This window comes from Oncorhynchus keta, chromosome 1 (assembly GCF_023373465.1).
Source record: "Oncorhynchus keta strain PuntledgeMale-10-30-2019 chromosome 1, Oket_V2, whole genome shotgun sequence".
In the NCBI taxonomy this organism is placed as follows: Eukaryota; Metazoa; Chordata; class Actinopteri; order Salmoniformes; family Salmonidae; genus Oncorhynchus; species Oncorhynchus keta.
In genome coordinates, this window is record NC_068421.1 from 72,076,926 (window position 1) to 72,099,091 (window position 22,166).

Consider the following 22,166-nt stretch of genomic DNA (forward strand, 5'->3'; position numbering starts at 1 on the left):
TGAAAGTGATGTGCAATTCTCTTACCTCTTGGAAGTAAACTCCAGTTGGGTGGATATCTTGGCATTGTGGAATCTCTGGTCAGACATCTGCTTCTGTAGCTTCTCACTCTGCTCCATCAGGGTCTTGTCACTCTCAGACCTCTCCCTCTTATAGGAAGAGAACACTTCCTGCAACTAAAAAAACATACCAAACAAAATGTTCCTTTGGATAAGAGTAATGTAACCATTTTGTATAAAACTAATTGAAGGATATTGTTTGTGATCTACCATAACATGGAGGTTTGGTGGAACAAAAAGGACATATAATGTTTGATGTATCAAGCAATGCTGCATATACATGTGCACTGATATGCAGACTTCCATTCTCAATGTTAAATGGTAGACTGCCACAGAATTCCTGTAGTTAGGTGTATACTGCCCTCTAGTGACTGACTAAGAAAATGTGTAAAACAGCGCAGAAGATTGTGGGAGTTCACCTGTCGGAGGGCTGCCTTGGCCTCTACCACCTCGGTTGACTCGGTTGCCATAGTAATGATTCCAGTGGGTGTGGTGGGGGTGGCGGCAGGGGAGCGGCGGGGGGTGCTAGAGAAGTCCTCAGCAGCTGCTGCACCTGAGACAAGAGGTCAATATGTAATTAATATATACACATCCCAAAGTTATCCACTGGGGCTGGGACAAAAATTAGTTATTGAAGAACCAAAAGCCTGCACACAGTATATGCTGCTCCAGTACTTTATTCATGCACCCACATAAACAGTGCCCTGCGAAAGTGTTCGGCCCCCTTAAGTTAATACTTTGTAGTGCCACCTTTTGCTGCGATTACAGCTGTAAGTCGCTTGGGGTATGTCTCTATCAGTTTTGCACATCGAGAGACTGACATTTTTTCCCATTCCTCCTTGCAAAACAGCTCGAGCTCAGTGAGGTTGGATGGAGAGCATTTGTGAACAGCAGTTTTCAGTTCTTTCCACAGATTCTCGATTGGATTCAGGTCTGGACTTTGACTTGGCCATTCTAACACCTGGATATGTTTATTTTTTAACCATTCCATTGTAGATTTTGCTTTATGTTTTGGATCATTGTCTTGTTGGAAGACAAATCTCCGTCCCAGTCTCAGGTCTTTTGCAGACTCCATCAGGTTTTCTTCCAGAATGGTCCTGTATTTGGCTCCATCCATCTTCCCATCAATTTTAACCATATTCCCTGTCCCTGCTGAAGAAAAGCAGGCCCAAAACATGATGCTGCCACCACCATGTTTGACAGTGGGGATGGTGTGTTCAGGGTGATGAGCTGTGTTGCTTTTACGCCAAACATAACGTTTTGCATTGTTGCCAAAAAGTTCCATTTTGGTTTCATCTGACCAGAGCACCTTCTTCCACATGTTTGGTGTGTCTCCCAGGTGGCTTGTGGCAAACTTTAAACAACACTTCTTATGGATATCTTTAAGAAATGGCTTTCTTCTTGCCACTCTTCCATAAAGGCCAGATTTGTGCAATATACGACTGATTGTTGTCCTATGGACAGAGTCTCCCACCTCAGCTGTAGATCTCTGCAGTTCATCCAGAGTGATCATGGGCCTCTTGGCTGCATCTCTGATCAGTCTTCTCCTTGTATGAGCTGAAAGTTTAGAGGGACGGCCAGGTCTTGGTAGATTTGCAGTGGTCTGATACTCCTTCCATTTCAATATTATCGCTTGCACAGTGCTCCTTGGGATGTTTAAAGCTTGGGAAATATTTTTGTATCCAAATCCGGCTTTAAACTTCTTCACAACAGTATCTCGGACCTGCCTGGTGTGTTCCTTGTTCTTCATGATGCTCTCTGCGCTTTTAACGGACCTCTGAGACTATCACAGTGCAGGTGCATTTATACAGAGACTTGATTACACACAGGTGGATTGTATTTATCATCATTAGTCATTTAGGTCAACATTGGATCATTCAGAGATCCTCACTGAACTTCTGGAGAGAGTTTGCTGCACTGAAAGTAAAGGGGCTGAATAATTTTGCACGCCCAATTTTTCAGTTTTTGATTTGTTAAAAAAGTTTGAAATATCCAATAAATGTCGTTCCACTTCATGATTGTGTCCCACTTGTTGATTCTTCACAAAAAAATACAGTTTTATATCTTTATGTTTGAAGCCTGAAATGTGGCAAAAGGTTGCAAAGTTCAAGGGGGCCGAATACTTTCGCAAGGCACTGTACATTTCTGCTACACTAGCCTCATCAGGCCCTGAAGAATGAAATGTTTGTGAATTAATCTGAACCCGACCTTGCTGAGGGAAGCTGACTCCGGTGGCCTGGGCCAGCAGCACTCTGTACATATCTCTCTGCCTAACGATGGACTCAGCCAGCTGCATCTGGTGGCTCCGCTGCTCTCGCAGAGCCTCCAGCTCTGCCTGGGCCTTCTCCAGACTGCGCTCCAGCTCACTGCACCTGTGTGTGGGGGGTTTGGAATGACCTTCACTTATCCACAGACAAACATTTTACTGACACATATCATATTGCTTATGCCAATCCAACAATGTTAGATCCACAAATGTATCTAGTCTAGTTGGTTGTTTCTGGATGGAGAAAAGGACAGTCGGACACTTATCTTGGGGGCTTGGGTTGAAAGCAAAACATAAATGATCTGCAAAAAATATGGACAATTAAGTATATCACACTTGGTGCCAGTGGTCTCTTCCTCCTCCCTCTCCTGTGCCTCGCTGAGCTCTCGGAGGGCCACCAGGAGGCGCTGGTTCTGCTGCTGGAGCTCCTCCACCCCACGAAACGTCACCAGGTGCTGCGTGATGACCTCTGACGTGCTGCTGATGTCAGCAGAGCTCACCTCCTCGTCGTGGGCTACATGGTTACCACGCGCCTCCTCCAGCTCAATGAGTAGGACACGGATCTGGTGGGGGTGGGGGAGGGGGTGAAAAAGGTATGTCCCAAACCTGTATTCTTGAAACCATCACTTTTTGATCGACATTTATTGATTTTCCACACCTAATTCTACGACAATAGTGAGGTTTGCGAGGTTATAAGACAGGAGGTTCTGTTTGGGCCATACCTGCTGCCCCATGTCTGCAAGCTGCACATCGGACCTCTGGTTGTCTCTCTCCAGGACAGAAGAGCGCTTGTTGGCCTCGTCAGTCACCTTCTGCAGACGGTGAACCTCCTGAAACACAGTAACTAATTATAATTCCACTGAATGGGTTCTGCCACACTATAAGTGCACATCATAGGCAAGTGCAGTGCAGTTCATGAATACCAACCAAGGCAAGCGGTACCGGAGCATCAAGTTTGACACCAACAGGCTCTTGAAGAGCTTCCATCCCCAAGCCATAAGACTACTAAATAGCTAATAAAATGTCCACATATACTATCTGCATTGACCATTCCATTTATATGCATATTGACCACCCACTTGATTTGCTCATGCACACACAATCATATACACGCTGCTGCTACTCCGTTTATCATATATCCCGATACCTTACAGCTATACATAGAGTTGAAGTCGGAGGTTTACATACACCTTAGCCAAATACATTTAAACTCAGTTTCACAATTCCTGACATTTAATCTGATTAAAAATTCCCTGTTTTAGGTCAGTTAAGATCACCACTTTATTTTAAGAATGTGAAATGTCAGAATAATATTAGCCTCAAATAAATAATGAAAAGTGTTCAATTTGGTTTAAATAATGCAAAAACAGTGTTGGAGAAGAAAGTAAAAGTGCAATATGTGCCATGTAAGAAAGCTAACGTTTCAGTTCCTTGCTCAGAACATGAGAACATTTGAAAGCTGGTGGTTCCTTTTAACATGAGTCTTCAATATTCCCAGGTAAGAAGTTTTAGGTTGTAGTTATTATAGGACTATTTCCTTCTATAACATTTGTATTTCATATACCTTTGACTATTGGATGTTCTTACAGGCACTTTAGTATTGCCAGTGTAACAGTAAAGCTTTCGGCCCTCTCCTCGCTCCTCCCTGGGCTCGAACCAGGAACATAACGACAACAGCCACCATCGAAGCAGCGTAAAACATGCAGAGCAAGGGGAACAACCACCCCAAGGCTCAGGGCGAGTGATGTTTGAAACACTATTAGTGTGCGCTAACTAGCTTGCCATTTTACTTTGGTTACACCAGCCTCATCTCGGGTGTTGATGGGCTTGAAGTCATAAACAGCGCAATGCTTGACGCACAACGAAGAGCTGCTGGCAAAACGCCCGAAAGTGCTGTTTGAATAAATGTTTACACGCCTGCTTCTGCCTACCACCGCTCAGTCAGATTATATGCAACGCAGGACATGCTTGATAATATCGAGTAATATCAACAACCATGTGTAGTTAACTAGTGATTATGATTGATTGATTGTTTTTTATATGAAACGTTTAATTAGCTAGCAACTTACCTCGGCTTACTGCATTCGCGTAACAGTCTCCTTGTGGAGTACAACGAGAGAGAGGCAGGTCGTTATTGCGTTGGACTAGTTAACTGTAAGGTTGCAAGATAGATTCCACGAGCTGACAAGGTGAAAATCTGTCACTCTGTCCCTGAACGAGGCAGTTAACCCACCGTTCCTAGGCCGTCATCGAAAATAAAAATGTGTTCTTAACTGACTTGCCTAGTTTATTTAATATTTATTGAAGTGTAAAAATTTTTTTTTTTTAAACTGATTTCCGATTGTTATGAAAACTTGAAATCGCCCATTCCGATTAATCGGTCAACCTCTACTTTATATACAGTAACAGTCAAAAGGTTGGACACACCTACTTATTCAAGGCTTTTTCTTAAAATGTTGAATATTTTCTACATTGCAGAATAATAGTGAATACTTCAAAACTATGAAATAATTCCATATGTTATGTAGTAACCAAAAAAAGTGTATATTACTTTATATATTTCAACAAAGTAGCCACCCTTTGCCTTGTTGACAGCTTTGCACACTTTTCACCCTTTGCCTTGTTGACAGCTTTGCACACTTTTCACCCTTTGCCTTGTTGACAGCTTTGCACACTTTTGGCAACCTCTCAACCAGCTTCATGAGGTAGTAAGCAAAGAAAAATGACAGCCCATCAGTACTTTAAGACATTAAGTCAATACGGAAAATGAAGAACTTTGAACGTTTCAAGTGCATTCCCAAAAACCATCAAGCGCTATGATGAAATTGGATCTCATGAGGTCCACCAGAGGAAAGGAAGACCCAGAGTTATCCTCTTCAGCATACATTATTTAGAGTTACCAGCCTCAAATATTGCAGCCCAAATAAATGCTTCACAGAGTTCAAGGCATTCATGGTCTAAATGCTGCAAAGAAACTACAACGTTTTTTTATTTAACTAGGCAAGTCAGTTAAGAACAAATTCTTATTCACAATGACGGCCTACACTGGCCAAACCCAGATGACGCTGGGCCAATTGTGCGCCGCCCTATGGGACTCCCAATCATGGCCAGTAGTGATATAGCCTGGAGTCGAACCAGGGTTCGAACTACTTAAGGACACCGATAAGAAGAAGAGAATTGCTTGGGTCAAGAAACACGAGCAATGGACTGGTGCAAATCTGTCTTTTGGTCTGCTGATTCCAAATTTGAGATTTTTGGTTCCAATCCCCATGTCGTCGTGAGACGCAGAGTAAATGAACGGATGATCTCCACATGCATGGTTCCCACCGTAAAGCATGGAGGAAGCGTGATGGTGCTTTGCTGGTGATACTGTCAGTGATTAATTTAGAATTCAAGGAACACAACCAGCATGGCTACCACAGCATTCTGCAGCGACATGTCATACCATCTGGTTTGCGCTTAGCCTTGGTTGGTATTCGTGTTTTAAGAGGACAATGACCCAAAACACACCTACAGGCTGTGTAAGGGCTATTTGACCAAGAAGCAGAGTGATGGAGTGCTGCATCAGATGACCTGCCCTCCACAATCACCTGACCTCAACCCAATCAAGATTGTTTGGGATGAGTTGGACCGCAGAGTGAAGGAAAAGCAGCAATCAAGTGCTCAGCATGTGTGAAGTCCTTCAACACGGTTGGAAAAGCATTCCAGGTGAAGCTGGTTGAGAGAATGCCAAGTGTGCAAAGCTGTCATCAAGGCAAAGAGTGGCTACTTTGAAGAATCAAAAAAATATTTAGATTTATTTAACACTTTTTTGGTTACTACATGATTCCATGTGCTATTTCATAGTTTATTTCTTCACTATTATTCTATAATGTTGAAAATACTAAAAATAAAGATAAACCCTTGAAAGAGTAGGTGTCCAAACTTTTGACAGGCACTGTATTTTAATTACTTTTATTTTTCATACTACTTTACTTGTTTTTATTGATTTTGAAAGAGCAAGCAAGAAAAGGCATTTCACTGTACTAGTGCAGGTGACAAAAAACTAAAATACATTGCATTGCAGTGCAGTTCATCAATACCATCTCGAATACATTATTTTCACTTACCCTAGACATTCTGGATGATACAGTTTAGTGCAGTTCAAAACCATCCCAAGCCATTGCATTTATCATGAGTTCAGTGGATTTGTTTCTAATTATCCTTACATATCCTCAGATGTTTGGCTAACAAAAGTCTCTTGGTCCTCTGTATGGCAATAATAAAATGCAAACTAAAACCCACACACCTTAACTGCCTGTTCCAGCTTGGATGAAAGGCTGGCCACAGATTTCTGCATACGCTCATGCTCATCCCTCTGGCGTTTGAGGATGGGACCCTTAGCCTCCACCTCCTGCACTATGTCATCCAAGTACTTATTCACCCGCTTGTTCTCCACACGCTCCAGTTGCAGTGCCTCCTGGGTCTCCACATACGCTGTGTACAACTGGAGAGAAGAGGTCGCTCAAACAGTTATACAGTCCCACCCTCAAACATCAGTACTATGAGAGTAATGTGTTTTAATATAACCGTTTTCTTTGCAAAGTAAATCTCTGCAGATGAATTCTGTAAATGTTAAGTAAATATGTGACGTGAAAATGTGTGACATAGAAGTGTCCTCTGTCACCAAAGCAGTGCAACTGTGGCGTTACCTCAGTCAGCTTCATGCCAGGTTTGACTATCTTGGCAACGGCGACTGCGGTCGGGGACATGGTGGTAATCGTTTCCTCTGACAGCACTGAGGCTGCACCAGCAGAGCCTGGACACACACAACCATGCACAGGGTCAAAGTTCATCCTCCATCTCAAACTGAGGTCTTCAGAGCGTGACCAAAGAAGCCACATCAACCTAACATAATTCAGTCAGTGGACAGTTTACATTAGCCATCGAATGCTCATTGGCGCTTGTAACGCCAGGGTAGTGGGTTCGATTCCCGGGACCACCCATACGTAGAATGTATGCACACATGACTGTAAGTCGCTTTGGATAAAAGCGTCTGCTAAATGGCATATATTATTATTATTATTATTATCAAACTTACTGGTAAAGAGGTTAATTCTGAGAGACATCGTCCAAAATGGAGCAATTTCACAGTCCAGTCAATTGTTCAGTAGAATCAGGAAAGATTTGTGTCTAAGACCTAACCTCTGAGCTTGGTGTCGGACAGCAGTTCGTTGGCGTTCTCCAGTTCTTTTTCCAAATTGATGATCCTCTCCTTCAGCGCAGCAGCCTCATTGTCCCGACAGTCATCCATCTGCTGCAACCTCGCCTCTAGGGCCTTGTTCGCTGTAGAGAGGAAAGGAGAGGATAATGGTAGCCTACTTGTGACAAGCAAACCAAGTGCCCATGTCTGAAGGTTCACCATTGAGATGGTGTCTGTGTGGTTTCTCTCTCACTCTCACCCTCTCCAGCATCTTTCAGCAGCTTGTGCAGCTCCTCTACAGCCCCACTCAATTCCTCACTCTTGGACTCAGAGTCTGCAGCAGCTCCCTGGGAAATCAAGGTAAAGGGTTGTTGGCCAGTGTTGGGAAAGAAACAATGTATTCAATGCTCCACATCATCCAGCACAAAAATGTTGCATGCACCTGTTAACTAAAATGTTCTCCAAAAGCTTACTTACAAAAAAACCATCAAGGTAGCAATGATGACCACCATTATTAGGGAGCTATGGACTATCCACTGGAATCCAAAACAAATCCAAGACTTGTTCTACATACCTTGTACAGGTTGGAGAGCTTTATGTTGGCATTCAGCTCGTTTCTAAACTTCTCCTCCATGCTAGCCTGCTGCTCCTTATCCTCTTTCAGTTTGTTGATTATGTCTTCAGCCTGCTTATGAAGGCCTTCATTTGAAGTCTTCAAACTGGTCACTTGGTCCTGGACTCTGTTCAACTACAACAACAAAAAAGACAAGTATAATGTTGACAGAGTACTGGGGGAGAAGCCAGTCAGGTAATAGTTAGTTTTTGATATGTGAATGACTCCATACTCAATAGATGAATATGATAACCAGAATGTACAGCTATAAAAATATATATATATTTTAAACTGTCATGTTCTTACCTCATCCTCTTTGTTCTCCAAGCTGCACTTCAGCTCCAGGATCTGGTTGCCCTTCTGGCGTGAAAGAGCCAGCAGCTCCTCACTTTTAGCCTTGAGCTCTGCGTTCAGCCAGGCAGTCTGGCCTCGCAACAGCTCCTTTTCCTGCTCCATACGCTTCTCACGGTACTGAGGGAACCGGCACAACAGCATGGATTACACATGATATATACATGTATAAGATCATTTCAACACCTTCCTTGAGAGGTGGGTCCTATTCAAGTGGCCACGAGCTACAGAGCGTTCAAATAGGCTCACCTTGATGTTGACCTCTGAGGATTCAAGCTCATCCAACTTGAGCTGCAGCCCCATCTTTGAGGCATTGACTTCCGCCACTTTGTCATTGAGGCGCTGCAGGTCCTCTGATTAAAAAAATAAATCCAATAGACATTAGATCAAGTGTGTGTCTGTGTGTTTGCATCTCTCCACATAGATTCATCCATACCACTCAGATAGGCCACTTCCTGGGATCTCCTCTCCAATGTACGCACAAGCTCCCGCTTCTCTGCCTCCAGTTCATTTTTGGCTTTACAGAGCTGGGCCTAGAATAAAGATGTTAAAGTCAATGACAAGCCCAAAAAAGGTGTCAACACATTTACATTTAAGTCATTTACACGAACCTAAGGCTGGGTGATATGGCCTAAAAAATGATCAATGGTTTTAATGTTCTCTAAATAAGCTTTGTTGTAAAATTAAAAGGTCAAACACAGCATTTCAAAACAGTCAGCAATAAATCTAATGAATTCAGGGCTTTTGAAATTATACACTTTTAAAAATATATATATTTTATACCTTTATTTAACTAGGCAAGTCAGTTTTAAGAACAAATTCTGATTTTCAATGACGGCCTAGGAACAGTGGGTTAACTGCCTTGTTCAGGGGTAGAACAACAGATTTTTAGCTTGTCAGCTCTGGGATTCAATCTTGCAACCTTTCGGTTACAGGTCTAACGCTCTAACCACTAGGCTACCTGCCGCCCCATATATGCCTTCCACAACCACAAGACCGAGTAATAATTCATTATTTTATGAAAATAGTCCAGCCTGCCTTTTCTTTGCAATAATCACTCTTCTGGCTTTCAAGTCTGTCTATGAAAATACCCTTTGTTGCAAATGTAACCAGAACCATGAATAATGCACATTCAGTAATAATGACTAACTTCTTGCAGCAAACACAGAAAATTAACACAGGTCTCAAACAATCCCTTAAGCACAAGACCACGTGCAAGTGAGTAGCCAGCTAATCTTTATAGTTCAAGTTTAGCCAACATGGATCCATTTGCTAGCTAACAAGGAAGAAAAGTGTCATTGTTATGAATACACCCTTCTGTCCATCTCTAACTGTTTGAACAGCATGTTAGCCTGTCCACTTTTTTTAGAAATTGAAATCAAGTGGCCTACCTTATTTCTCAGAATGAGAACGAGTTGCCAATTCCTTATACAATTATGTTTTATGCTTATTTCACATTTAGAAAAACAGACTAGACAGCTAGTCGTCTTTGGTTGAAATCACCGCAATGCCATGCGTGACAGAAAAATAACATTCATTTCCAAAGGGTATCATTAGAAAGCTTAAATTCTCTATTACAGTAAAATAATGTCTCAATGTGTTTCGGTGTCAATATGACAAATTCTGTTGTACCAAACCGCAAATAGCAAGTTGAAAATGCTTGTCAGAGAGGAAGAAGTTCTCTCTTAGCTTTGTTGTTGTGAGTGGCAGGGTCTTGGTCAGGGTGTGTGCAAACAGTGAGAAAGAGACTAACAGAGGTTTCACTCTCACCAAAATAAGCCCAATGTTATTCTATGGATATAAGCTTGGCGCCTTAACAACGACTCCCATTGTTATGGCGGAGGCATGCACATCTCGTCATTACATTCAGATCTCTGGTGTAAATGGAAGGTGCACACAGCACAGCTTAGGAGACTTGACCAAAAATACACAAGAACATGTGGAGATAAACACTTATAAAAAACAAAAACTAGAAGTTGATTCATGTGATAGAGGTATTTGGAATATCGGGCAAAACAAATTTGAATAAATGTTATATATTACCCAGCCCTACACAAAGCATTAAAGAGGTGACAAGACCATGAGGCTCTCACCTGTTCAGATGTCAACTTCTCTTGGTTGATTTCATACTCTTTATTCTTTTCTAGTACACTCTTGAGTTCTTCATCTATAGAAAAAAATGCAATTTCATAAAATGGTGGATCGTCATCCCCAATGATGGGATGTACTTGTCCCAAGGTCAAACTTGGGTCATGGTCAGTAAATTGCAAAGAATCACATACCGGGTTTTACATACAGTACATGTACTGCAGTGGTAAGTAAAGAGCCTTTGAGTGGATCAAGAAGCTAGTTCCACTTACCGATCTTGGTGAACTCCTCTCGGAGTTTGTGGTGCTGTTCAGTCTGGGTCACAAACTGTTCCTGACTCTGTTCAAGACGTTGCACTTTCTCAAAGAACTGTTGTTCTACAAGAGTGACAACACATGTTAACGTTGCTGCTATTGTCTCGAAGGCGTAATGATAAATCAAAGTAGTTTAATAAAGTTATCTGGGAGTATAGAGAAGTTCTTAACAAACGAACTAGTCATCCACCACGTTGCCAACATAAACCAGTAAGCTAAACAATTTAGACATGGCTGATTAACAATGTTGACAAGCTACCCTAGCTAGCTAACGATTTTTTAATCCATCATATCACTATGCCTTGTGAGATAAACAGTTGGGAAAGGCCATCCACGTTCTGCGATAACGTACAATGTAAAATATCTGTTTAACTAACATTCGATCTGTGATAACATTTATTTTTATTTTTATAACTAAACCAAGATAGACCACTGCCCGTCGTTTCAAATGGGAACAAATGTGTCATGGTGGGAAGAACAAGCCTTGAGATGGGCGGAGCCAAGCAAGAGCAAGCGAGATCCTATTGGCGCTTAAAAACACGCATGCGCATATTTCCGTTAGAGAACGCCTACTCCATAGTGCAAGTGCGCAAAAACTACTCTTACAAAACAACACAATTTTTAAAAAACACTTTGGCAAAGAGAAAAGTCTACAAAAAACTTAGTCCACTGTGTTCGTAACATATTATAGTTTTAGGAACAGAACATTGTATGGAGATCAAATGTTTAATCAATGAGCAAATTAGCACAATGTCGGCCAAAATCCATCTCGTTCCATCTTCTCCCACTGCAGGCAACAGGGCTTCCTCTCACTACCATATTTGGTAGTGAGTGGAAACGCCACGCGGATATTTCAAATGTATACATCCGGTGAAAAAACAACGAGACAGATGTATCTGTGATTCTGTCTTTAGCTAGCTACGTAGCCTAGATAACTTTAGCTAGCGAGCTGGAATTGTACACATCATTACAATGACTTATTCGGATATAACTTACCGCTATCGACTCTAAATTGCTCCTGGTGTGACTTGAGGGAATCTATTTCATATTGCAGATCAGAAAGTAACTTTTCTAGTTTATTTTGAACAGCTTTTGGTAGCTTCGCTATCTCAGCGCGCTCCAACGCTTGAAGTAGCACTGTAGCCATATCTCAGTCACACCAACTCTGCTCTGAGCAGGCGCATTGATGACTTGTTCGCTCACAACGTGGTGTATGATGGGAAAAGTAATGTTTACTTTTTTTGTTACTGGGAATGTAACTTTAAAGTCCTGATTGAAAGTGCACTTCAGTCCAGCAAAAACCAGTGCTGAATGTTTTCATCTCAGGGTTTAATAACTTTTATTCTCATTAAAAAACAGTTGTATTATATTACCGGTACAATCGCTAAATCCAATACAATATAAATCTCCTGTTACAATTCCCCCAGTTTACAGTGACTTTAAGCAAGGAGTTGCTCTTTTTTTATTTCACCTTTATTTAACCAGGTAGACAAGTTGAGAAAAAGTTCTCATTTATAATTGCGACCTGGCCAAGTTAAAGCAAAGCAGTTCGACACATAAAACGACACAGAGTTACACATGGAGTAAAAAAAACATACAGTCAATAATACAGTAGAAAAATAAGTATATACAATGTGAGCAAGTGAGGTGAGATAATGGAGGTAAAGGCAAAAAAGGCGATGGTGGACACCAAGGAACTTGAAACTCTTGACACGCTCCACTACCGCCCTGTCGATATTCCTGTAGTCCACGATAATCTCCTTTGTCTTGCTCACATTGAGGGAGAGGTTGTTGTCCTGGCACCACACTGCCAGGTGTCCGACCTCCTCCCTATAGGCTGTCTCATCGTTGTTGGTGATCAGGCCTACCACTGTTGTGTCATCAGCAAACTTAATGATGGTGTTGGAGTCGTGCTTGGCCACGCAGTCGTCGGTAAACAGGGAGTACAGGAGGGGAATGGTATCCAACACGTGTTTGATACCATTCCATTGACTCCATTCCAACATTTTGTAAAAATGTGTCAATTTCAAGATATGAATTCATAGTGCATTTTACATAACTCCCATGGTTTATTTAAGAAATACCTAGGTGTCTGGTTAGACTGTAAACTCTCCTTCCAGACTCACATTAAGCATCTCCAATCCAAAATTAAGTCTAAAATCGGCTTCCTTTTTCGCAACAAAGCATCCTTCACTTATATGCTGCCAAACATACCCTCATAAAACTGACTATCCTACCGATCCTTGACTTCGACGATGTCATTTACAAAATAGCCTTCAACACTCTACACAGCAAATTGGATGCAGTCTATCACAGTGCCATCCGTTTTGTCACCAAAGCCCCATATACTACCCACCACTGCGACCTGTATGATCTCGTTGGCTGGCCCTCGCTTCATATTCGTCACCAAACCCACTGGCTCCAGGTCATCTATAAGTCTTTGCTAGGTATAGCAGCACCCACCCGTAGCACACACTCCAGCAAGTATATTTCACTGGTCACCCCCAAAGCCAATTCCTTCTTTGGTCGCCTTTTCTTCCAGTTCTATGCTGCTAATGACTGGAACAAATTGCAAAATCACTGAAGTTGGAGACTCATATCTACCTCTCTAACTTTAAGCACCAGATGTCAGAGCAGCTCACAGATCGCTGCACCTGTACATAGCCCATTTGTAAATAGCCCATCCAATTACCTCATCCCCATGCTGTTATTTATTTTGCTCCTTTGCACCCGAGTATCTCTACTTCCACATCTATCAATCGAGTGTTTAATTGCTAAATTGTAATTATTTAGCCACTATGGCCTATTTATTGCCTTACATCCCATATCTTACCTTATTTGCACACACTGTTTATACTTTTTTCTATTGTGTTATTGACTGTATGTTTGTTTATTCCATGTGTAACTCTGTGTTGTTGTTTGTGTCGCACTGGTTTGCTTTATCTTGGCCAGGTCGCAGTTGTAAATGAGAACTTGTTCTCAACTAGCCTACCTGATTAAATAAAGGTGAAATAAATAAAATCACCAACAAACTATCATGGTCCAAACACACCAAGACAGTCATGAAGAAGGCACGACAAATCCTATTCCCCCCCAGGAGACTGAAAAGATTTGTCGTGGGTCCCCAGATCCTCCAAAAGTTCTATAGCGGCACCATCGAGAGCATCCTGACCGGTTGCATCCCCGCCTGGTGTGGCAACTGCTCGGCATCCGACCGTAAGGCGCTACAGGGGGTGGTGCGAACGGCCCAATACATCACTGGGGCCAATCTTCCTGCCATCTAGGTCCTATATACTGGGAGGTGTCAGAGGAAGGACCAAAAAATTGTAAAAGACACCAGTCACCCAAGTCTGCTACCGCACAGCAAGCGGTACCGGAGTGCCAAGTCTTGGTCCAAAAGGCTCCGGAACAGCTTCTACTCCCAAGCTATAAGACTACTTAACAATCAAATAGCCACCCGGACTATTTACATCGACACTGCTGATACTCGCTGTTTATTATCTATGCATAGTCACTTTACCTCAACTTGCATGTACAAACTACCTCAACTAACCTGTACCCCCCTCATTATTGTTATGTAAATGTATTGTGTTACTTTTTAATTGTTACTTTAGATTATTTAGTAAATCATTTCTTGAACTCCATTGTTGGTTAAGGGCTTGTAAGTAAGTATTTCATGGTAAGGTCTACACATGTTGTATTCGGCGCATGCAATTTTTTTTGTTTTGATTTCCAGCCATTATTATGAACCGTCCTACCCTCAGCAGCCTCCATTGCTCTACAATAGTACTGGGATATGCAGGGTCAGACTTAGCATCCTGGATCCTTAGAGAGAGTACAGGTGCTCTATAGTTGTAAAAAGAGGAATCATTGTGGAGAAAAAAAAATGCCAAGACATGAAAACTTTAAGAGAGGTTGGACTTTTAAGTATCTTGGGGGGTCTTTGAATCACAGTTACATTTGGTTATCTACTAAAATCAGCCTGCATTTCAAGTCTACAGTTAATTAGAGAGCAACAATAAGCAAAACACACAAACAACTTGTGGTGAGCAAACAGACATGTATTCGGAGATAAAAAAGAGATAGATATTGGGATCCAGATTAGATGGATAAACGGTTTCAGATACTGTAGTTGTCTCCTATTTAGCTTACAAACATGATTTACTATAAGGTTTAACAGTGGTTTGTTATACAAAGGGGTGTCTGGCAACATAACGCTGTCTTCATTAGCAACAGGCACTAGCATTAGCATAATCACCAACTAATTGACAAATTACTAACAATGTAATTATTGTAGGCCTATGTTAAATTCAAGATCTTTTGAAGACCTAAATCCAAATACCCAATAAAACATTACTGCAGTAGCAGGATTAGAAAGAGACTACAGCCTCAAAATTCAGAATAATAAAATATACCAGAGTTGGGGAAGTTATTTGTCTCTTTACATGATGTGAAAGTGACTTTAGTAAGCGTTGAGGTAGAAACACTTCTTTTTGGAGTACATTAATATAGAGCAAAGAGTAAAACCAGAGATGTGAAGCTTCTCATTGTCATTGTCTGAAAAGAGAGAATGGTACAAGGACCACATGGTAAAGGGGCATGTAGGTAATTTGATGTCAGAAATTAATGTTGTACTGGAGGTTGGTCTAGTGGTCAACACAGTCGCCTCCAGATTACACATGTCCCCCAACAATGGGTTCACATTTTGTTTGTACTAATTCAAAAGCTTATCATTGTGATCATTCTTTAACTTGTTTAAATTAATGAACTGCATCATGTTGATTACGGGTGTTCTCACATATTGTCCTCTTTAAAGTGAACTATGGGGTAAAAAAAAAAAGCAAAATAACTTAGTAGTTAGTTTTCCTTGTATTCACACTGCCCTTGCCTTTGAATGAGGACTCAACTCTTTTGCCAATTCACTTCACCTATTTTGTGGTCCGAGTCCTCATTGCATTCACATTGCTATGTTTAGAAAGGAAACAAAATATTTTGCCAATATTCACTCAATGCACTCTGGGTTTTAATAAAGTGCAGGACAAGTCATTCCACCAGAATGTGCTATCGGACAGCTAATATATAGCTTTTTAATAAGAGGAGACATAATCATTGCAATCAGAACATAATATTAACATGTAAATATTATTGGTAACATAATAAATAGCAGAAGAATAACTTAATTAAATAATTAAGATTAAATAATGCTGTAATTGAACATTGAAAAGGCTACAGCCCCTTTAAGTGCTAGCATTGATTTTGTTCCCCTTGTGATTTTCACCAAATATACAAAAGTATATGGACACCCCTTCAAATGAGTGGATTCGGCTATTTCAGCCACACCCGTTGCTGACAGGTGAATAAAATCGAGCACACTGCCATGCAATCTCCATAGGACAAGCAATGGCAGTAGAATGGCCTTACTGAAGAGCTCAGTGACTTTCAACTTGGCACCGTCATAGGATGCCACCTTTCTAAAAAGTCAGTTCAAATTTCTGCCCTGGTCAACTGTCAGTGCTGTTATTGTGAAGTGGAAATGTCTAGGAGGAACAATGGCTCAGCCGCGTAGTGGTAGGCCACACAAGCTCACAGAATGGGACCGCAGAGTGCTAAAAAGTCTGTACTCCGTTGTAACACTCACTACCAAGTTCCAAACTGCCTCTGGAAGCAACGTCAGCACAACAACTGACCTCAACCCCATTGAACACCTTTGGGATTAATTGGAACGCAGACTGCGAGCCAACATCAGTGCCCGACCTCAATAATGTCCTTGTGGCTGGAAGCAATGTTACAACATCTAGTGGAAAGGCTTCCCAGAAGAGTGGAGGCTGTTATAGCTGCAAGGGGGGGGACCAATGCCCATGATTTTGGAATGAGATATTCGACGAGCAGGTGCTCATATACTTTTGGCAATGTAGTGTATATCCTCATCATTAACAAGTAATTACAGCTTTCAGGCTTTAACAACAGTATCTTCAACTCATGGCACAGCAGAGAGATCAGATTTATTCATGACCTATACTCAAACAATGTTCTTTATGTCTTTTACACATATCTAAGCTACATTTGGTATCCCGCAAAAATTACTATTATTGTTTCTTGCAAGTTGAACACTATATTTAGAGAGACATTACCTCCAGATGCGTCAATGAGCAGTCCAGCTGATAAATGTTTCCCCAATTCACAGACTCAAAGGGTTTTATCTACTATTTTTGAGTCAATTCATACTTGGGATAAATACAATATAGATAATGTAGTAAGAATCTTGGAGGGACCTTGAGATGGATTATGACAAGGAGGAATGGGCAGCATGTATCTTTCTACTCATGCAACACCACATTCTGCTGTTCCAGTACCACATTTTACACAGACAACATAGAACCCCATACGTTCTTATTAAGTTTGATCCTCAAAGACCCCCAAAGTGTTTAAAATGCAAAACAGGAAGTGGCACATACAGTTGAAGTCAGAAGTTTACATTCACCTTAGTCAAATACATTTAAACTCAGTTTTTCACAATTCCTGACATTTAATCAGAGTAAAAAATCCTTCTTATAGGTCAGTTAGGATCACCACTTGATTTTAAGAATGTGAAATGTCAGAATAATAATAGAGAATTATTTATTTCAGCTTTATTTATTTATTTAATCACATTCCCAGTGGGTCAGAAGTTTACATACACTCAATTAGTATTTGGTAGCATTGCCTTTAAATTGTTTAACTTGGGTCAAACGTTTCAGGTAGCGTTCCACAAGCTTCCCACAATAAGTTGGGTGAATTTTGGCCAATTCCTCCTGACAGAGCTGGTGTAACTGAGTCAGGTTTGTAGGCCTCATTGATCGCACACACCTTTTCAGTTCTGCTTACATATTTTCTATAGGATTGAGGTCAGGGCTTTGTGATGGCCACTCCAATACCATGACTTTGTTGACCTTAAGACATTTTACCACAACTTTGGAAGTATGCTTGGGGTCATTGTCCATTTGGAAGACCCATTTGTGACTAAGCTTTAACTTCCTGACTGATATACCCACAATTTCCCCTACCTCATGATGCCATCTATTTTGTGAAGTGCACCAGTCCCTACTGCAGCAAAGCACCCCCACAACATGATGCTGCCACACCCGTGCTTCACGGTTGGGATGGTGTTCTTCGGCTTGCAAGCCTCCCCCTTTTTCCTCCAAACACAACAATGGTCATTATGGCCAAACAGCCCTATTTTTGTTTCATCAGACCAGAGGACATTTCTCCAAAAAGTACAATCTTTGTCCCCATGTGCAGTTGCAAACCAAACTTTTGATGGCGGTTTTGGAGCAGTGGCTTCTTCCTTGCTGAGCGGCCTTTCAGGTTATGTCTATACAGGACTCGTTTTACTGTGGATATAGATACTTTTGTATCCGTTTCCTCCAGCATCTTCACAAGGTCCTTTGCTGTTGTTCTGGGAGTGATTTGCACTTTTCACACCAAAGTATGTTCATCTCTAGGAGACAGAACGCGTCTCCTTCCAGAGCGGTCTGACGGCTGCGTGGTTCCATGGTGTTTATACTTGCATACTATTGTTTGTACAGATGAACATGGTACCTTCAGGCATTTGGAAATTTCTCCCAAGGATGAACCAGACTTGTGGAGGTCTACAATTTAATTTATAAAGTCTTGGCTGATTTCTTTTAATTTCCCCACGATGTCAAGCAAAAAGGTACTGAGTTTGAAGGTAGGCCTTGAAATACATCCACAGGTACACCTCCAATTGACTGAAATGATGTCAATTAGCCAATCATTAGCTTCTAAAGCCATGACATAATTTTCTGGAATTATCCAAGCTGTTTAAAGGCAGTCAACTTCATGTATGTAAACTTTTGCCCCACTGGAATTGTGATATTGAATTATAAGTGATATAATCTGTCTGAAAACAATTGTTGGAAAAATTACTTGTGTCATGCACAAAGTAGATTGTGCATGACCTACTTGCCAAAACTATAGTTTGTTAACAAGACATTTGTGGAGTGGTTGTAAAACGAGTTTTAATAACTCCAACCTAAGTGTATGTAAACTTCCAGCTTCAACTGTACAGTTCCAGTCAAAAGTTTGGACACACTCATTCTAGGCTTTTTCTTTCTTTTTATCTACTTTGTAAAATAAAAGTGATGACATCAAACTATGAACTAACACATATGGAACCAAAACAGGGTTCAATCTAAATATATTTAAATTTGATATTTTTCAAAGTTGCCACCCTTTGCCTTGATGACAGCTTTGAACATGCTTGCCATTCTCTCAACCAGCTTCATTTTAAATGTTACCTTTATTTTACTAGGCAAGTCAGTTAAGAACAAATTCTTATTTTCAATGACGGCCTAGGAACAGTGAGTCAACTGCCTGTTCAGGGGCAGAGAGACAGATTTGTACCTTGTCAGCACGGGGATTTGAACTTGCAACCTTTCGGTTACTAGTCCAACGCTCTAACCACTAGGCTATCCTGCCGCCCCATGAGGTAGTCACCTGGAATGCTTTTCCAACCGTCCTGAAGGAGTTCCCATATATGCGGAGCACTTGTTGGCTGCTTTCCCTTCACTCTGCGGTCCAACTCATCCCAAACCATCTCAATTTGGTTGAGGTCGGGTGATTGTGGAGGGCAGGTCATCTGATGCAGCACTCCATCCATCTCCTTCTTGGTCAAATAGCCCTTACACAGCCTGGAGGTGTGTTTTCGGTCTTTATCCTATTATAAAACAAATGATAGTCCCACCAAGCGCAAACCAGATGGGATGGCGTATCGCTGCAGAATGCTATGGTAGCCATGCTGGTTAAGTGTGCCTTGAATTCTAAATAATTCACAGACAGTGTCACCAGCAAAGCACCCCCACCTCTATGCTACACTGTGGGCAGCACACCAAAATTCACAAATTTTACTCATCAGACCAAAGGACAGATTTCCACCGGTCTAAATGTCCATTGCTCGTGTTTGTTGACCCAAGCAAGTCTCTTCTTATTATTGGTGTCCTTTAGTAGTGGTTTCTTTGCAGCAATTCAACCATGAAGGTTTCCTCCAGACGTGACACTTGGCATTCAAGCCAAAGTGTTCAATCTAGGTTTCATCAGGCCAGACAAGCTTGTTTCTCAAAGCCTGAGAGTCGTTTAAGTGCATTTTGGCAAACTCCAAGCAGGCTGTCATGTGCCTTTTACTGAGGAGTGGCTTCCATCTGACCACTCTACCATAAAGGCCTAATTGGTGGAGGGCTGCAGAGATGGTTGTCCTTCTGGAAGATTTTCCCATCTTCACAGAGAATATTCTGGAGCTCTGTCAGAGTGACCACCGGGTTCTTAGTCAACTTCCAACCAAGGCCCTTCTCCCCCAATAGCTCAGTTTGTCTGGGCGGCCACCTCTAGGAAAAGTATTGGTGGTTCCAAACTTCTTCCATTTGAGAGTGATGGAGGCCACTGTGTTCTTGGGGACCTTCAATGTTGCTGAAACATTTTGGTACCCTTGCCCAGTTCTGTGCCTCAACACAATCCTGTTTCGGAGCTCTATGGACAATTCCTTACACCTCATGGCTTGGTTTTTACTTGGACATGCACTGTCAATCAATCACATTTATTTATAAAGCCCTTCTTACATCAGCTGATGGCAAAGTGCGGTACAGAAACCCAGCCTAAAACCCCAAACAGCAAGCAATGCAGGAGTAGAAGCAAGGTGGCTCGGAAAAACTACCTAGAAAAGGCCAGAACCTAGGAAGAAACCTAGAGAGGAACCAGGCTGAGAGGTGGCCAGTCCTCTTTTGGCTGTGCCTGGTGGTGATTATAACAGAATATGACCAAGATGTTCAAAGATGACCAGCAGGGTCAAATAATAATCACAGTGGTTGTCAAGGGTGCAACAGGTCAGCACCTCAGGAGTAAATGTCAGTCAACTGTAGGACATCATATAAACAGGTGTGTGCCTTTCCAAATGATGTCCAATCAATTGAATTTACCACAGGTGTACTCCAATCAGGTTGTAGAAACATCAAGGATGATCAATGGAAACAGGATGCACCCGAGCTCAATTTCAAATATCATAGCAAAGGGTCTGAATAAATCAGCAATACATTTATTTTAACCTGTTTTCACTTTGTCAGTATGGGATATTTTGCGTAGATTGATGTAGATCCATTTTAGAATAAGGCTGTAATGTAACAAAATGTGGGAAAAGTGAAGGGGTCTGAATACATTCCGAATTCATTGAACAGTTTCTAGGGTTGCCCAACCAGATTCTGGTCATTAATCATGAAACAAGGTTCTGAACCCTTTTAGACTGATTCTTTTAGAAAATGGAAACTTGTATTAGCAAGAACATGAATGCTATTTAATTGGATTAAGGACAAGCCACTAACGATTTCAGTGGTATGAGATTTTGCCTATGGAAAGACTTAGCGCTGTTGGATGAAAGGAAATTAAAACATTAATACGGAAGTGTGGCAGTCATAAAAGTAAGGACAGGAAGGGGAAACGATGTGGAAGCTTATTGCCTGGTGAAATGTGAGCAGAAAGTTCAGCAACGATGTGGAAACTTCATTTGTATTATTTTCTTCAGTTTTTGTTATTATAAGTTACTTAGAACATTGTTTGACTATAGGCCTATGGTATATGATTATCATTGTTTCTTTCTATGTGGATGTAAAAGATATATCCATGACAGATTCACCACTTGAACAAAGGCTTTTGTCTGATATATCAATAATATACATATACAGTAGCGACCCATCATACAGGGCTACAAAAATATATACAGTACCCATCTAAAGTTTAGACACCTACTCATTCCAGGGTTTTTCTAAATTTGTACTATATTCTACATTGTAGAATAATAGTTAAGACATCAAAATAATGAAATAACATGGAATCATGCAGTAACCAAAAGTGTTTAATCAAAATAGACTTTATATTTGAGATTCTTCAAAGTAGCCACCCTTTGCCTTCATGACAGCTTTGCATTATCTCAACCAGCTTAATAAGGTAGTCACCTGGAATGCATTTCAATTAACAGGTGTGCCTTGTTAAAGTGTGATATTTCGTAATGTGTTTTAGCCAGTCAGTTGTGTTGTGACATGGTAGGGGTGGTATTCAGAAGGTAGGCCCATTTGGTAAAAGACCAAGTCCATATTATGGCAAGAACAGCTCAAATAAGCAACTTGTTTCTTCAATGCAGTCACAAAACCTTCAAGCCCGTGATGAAACTGTCTCTCATGAGGACCGCCAAAGGAAAGGAAGACCCAGATAGTTACCTCTACTGCAGAGGAGAAGTTCATTAGTTATAAGCCT

At 41.3% G+C, this 22,166-nt stretch overlaps 1 protein-coding gene across 1 annotated transcript in view; it reads right to left on the reverse strand.

The window, feature by feature from the left end:
* LOC118392717 (nucleoprotein TPR-like) overlaps nucleotides 1–12,054 on the reverse strand; it is a 35,541-nt gene extending 23,487 nt beyond the window's left edge. The window contains 16 exon segments of the mRNA XM_035784790.2: nucleotides 26–174; nucleotides 477–610; nucleotides 2,266–2,429; nucleotides 2,660–2,886; nucleotides 3,046–3,153; nucleotides 6,612–6,809; nucleotides 7,015–7,121; nucleotides 7,508–7,648; nucleotides 7,765–7,852; nucleotides 8,080–8,253; nucleotides 8,425–8,589; nucleotides 8,719–8,822; nucleotides 8,906–9,002; nucleotides 10,563–10,636; nucleotides 10,830–10,934; nucleotides 11,868–12,054. Of these exon segments, the coding sequence (XP_035640683.2) occupies nucleotides 26–174; nucleotides 477–610; nucleotides 2,266–2,429; nucleotides 2,660–2,886; nucleotides 3,046–3,153; nucleotides 6,612–6,809; nucleotides 7,015–7,121; nucleotides 7,508–7,648; nucleotides 7,765–7,852; nucleotides 8,080–8,253; nucleotides 8,425–8,589; nucleotides 8,719–8,822; nucleotides 8,906–9,002; nucleotides 10,563–10,636; nucleotides 10,830–10,934; nucleotides 11,868–12,018 (2,186 nt within the window). The 5' untranslated portion in view covers nucleotides 12,019–12,054.
* Nucleotides 12,055–22,166: the final 10,112 nt, after the last annotated feature.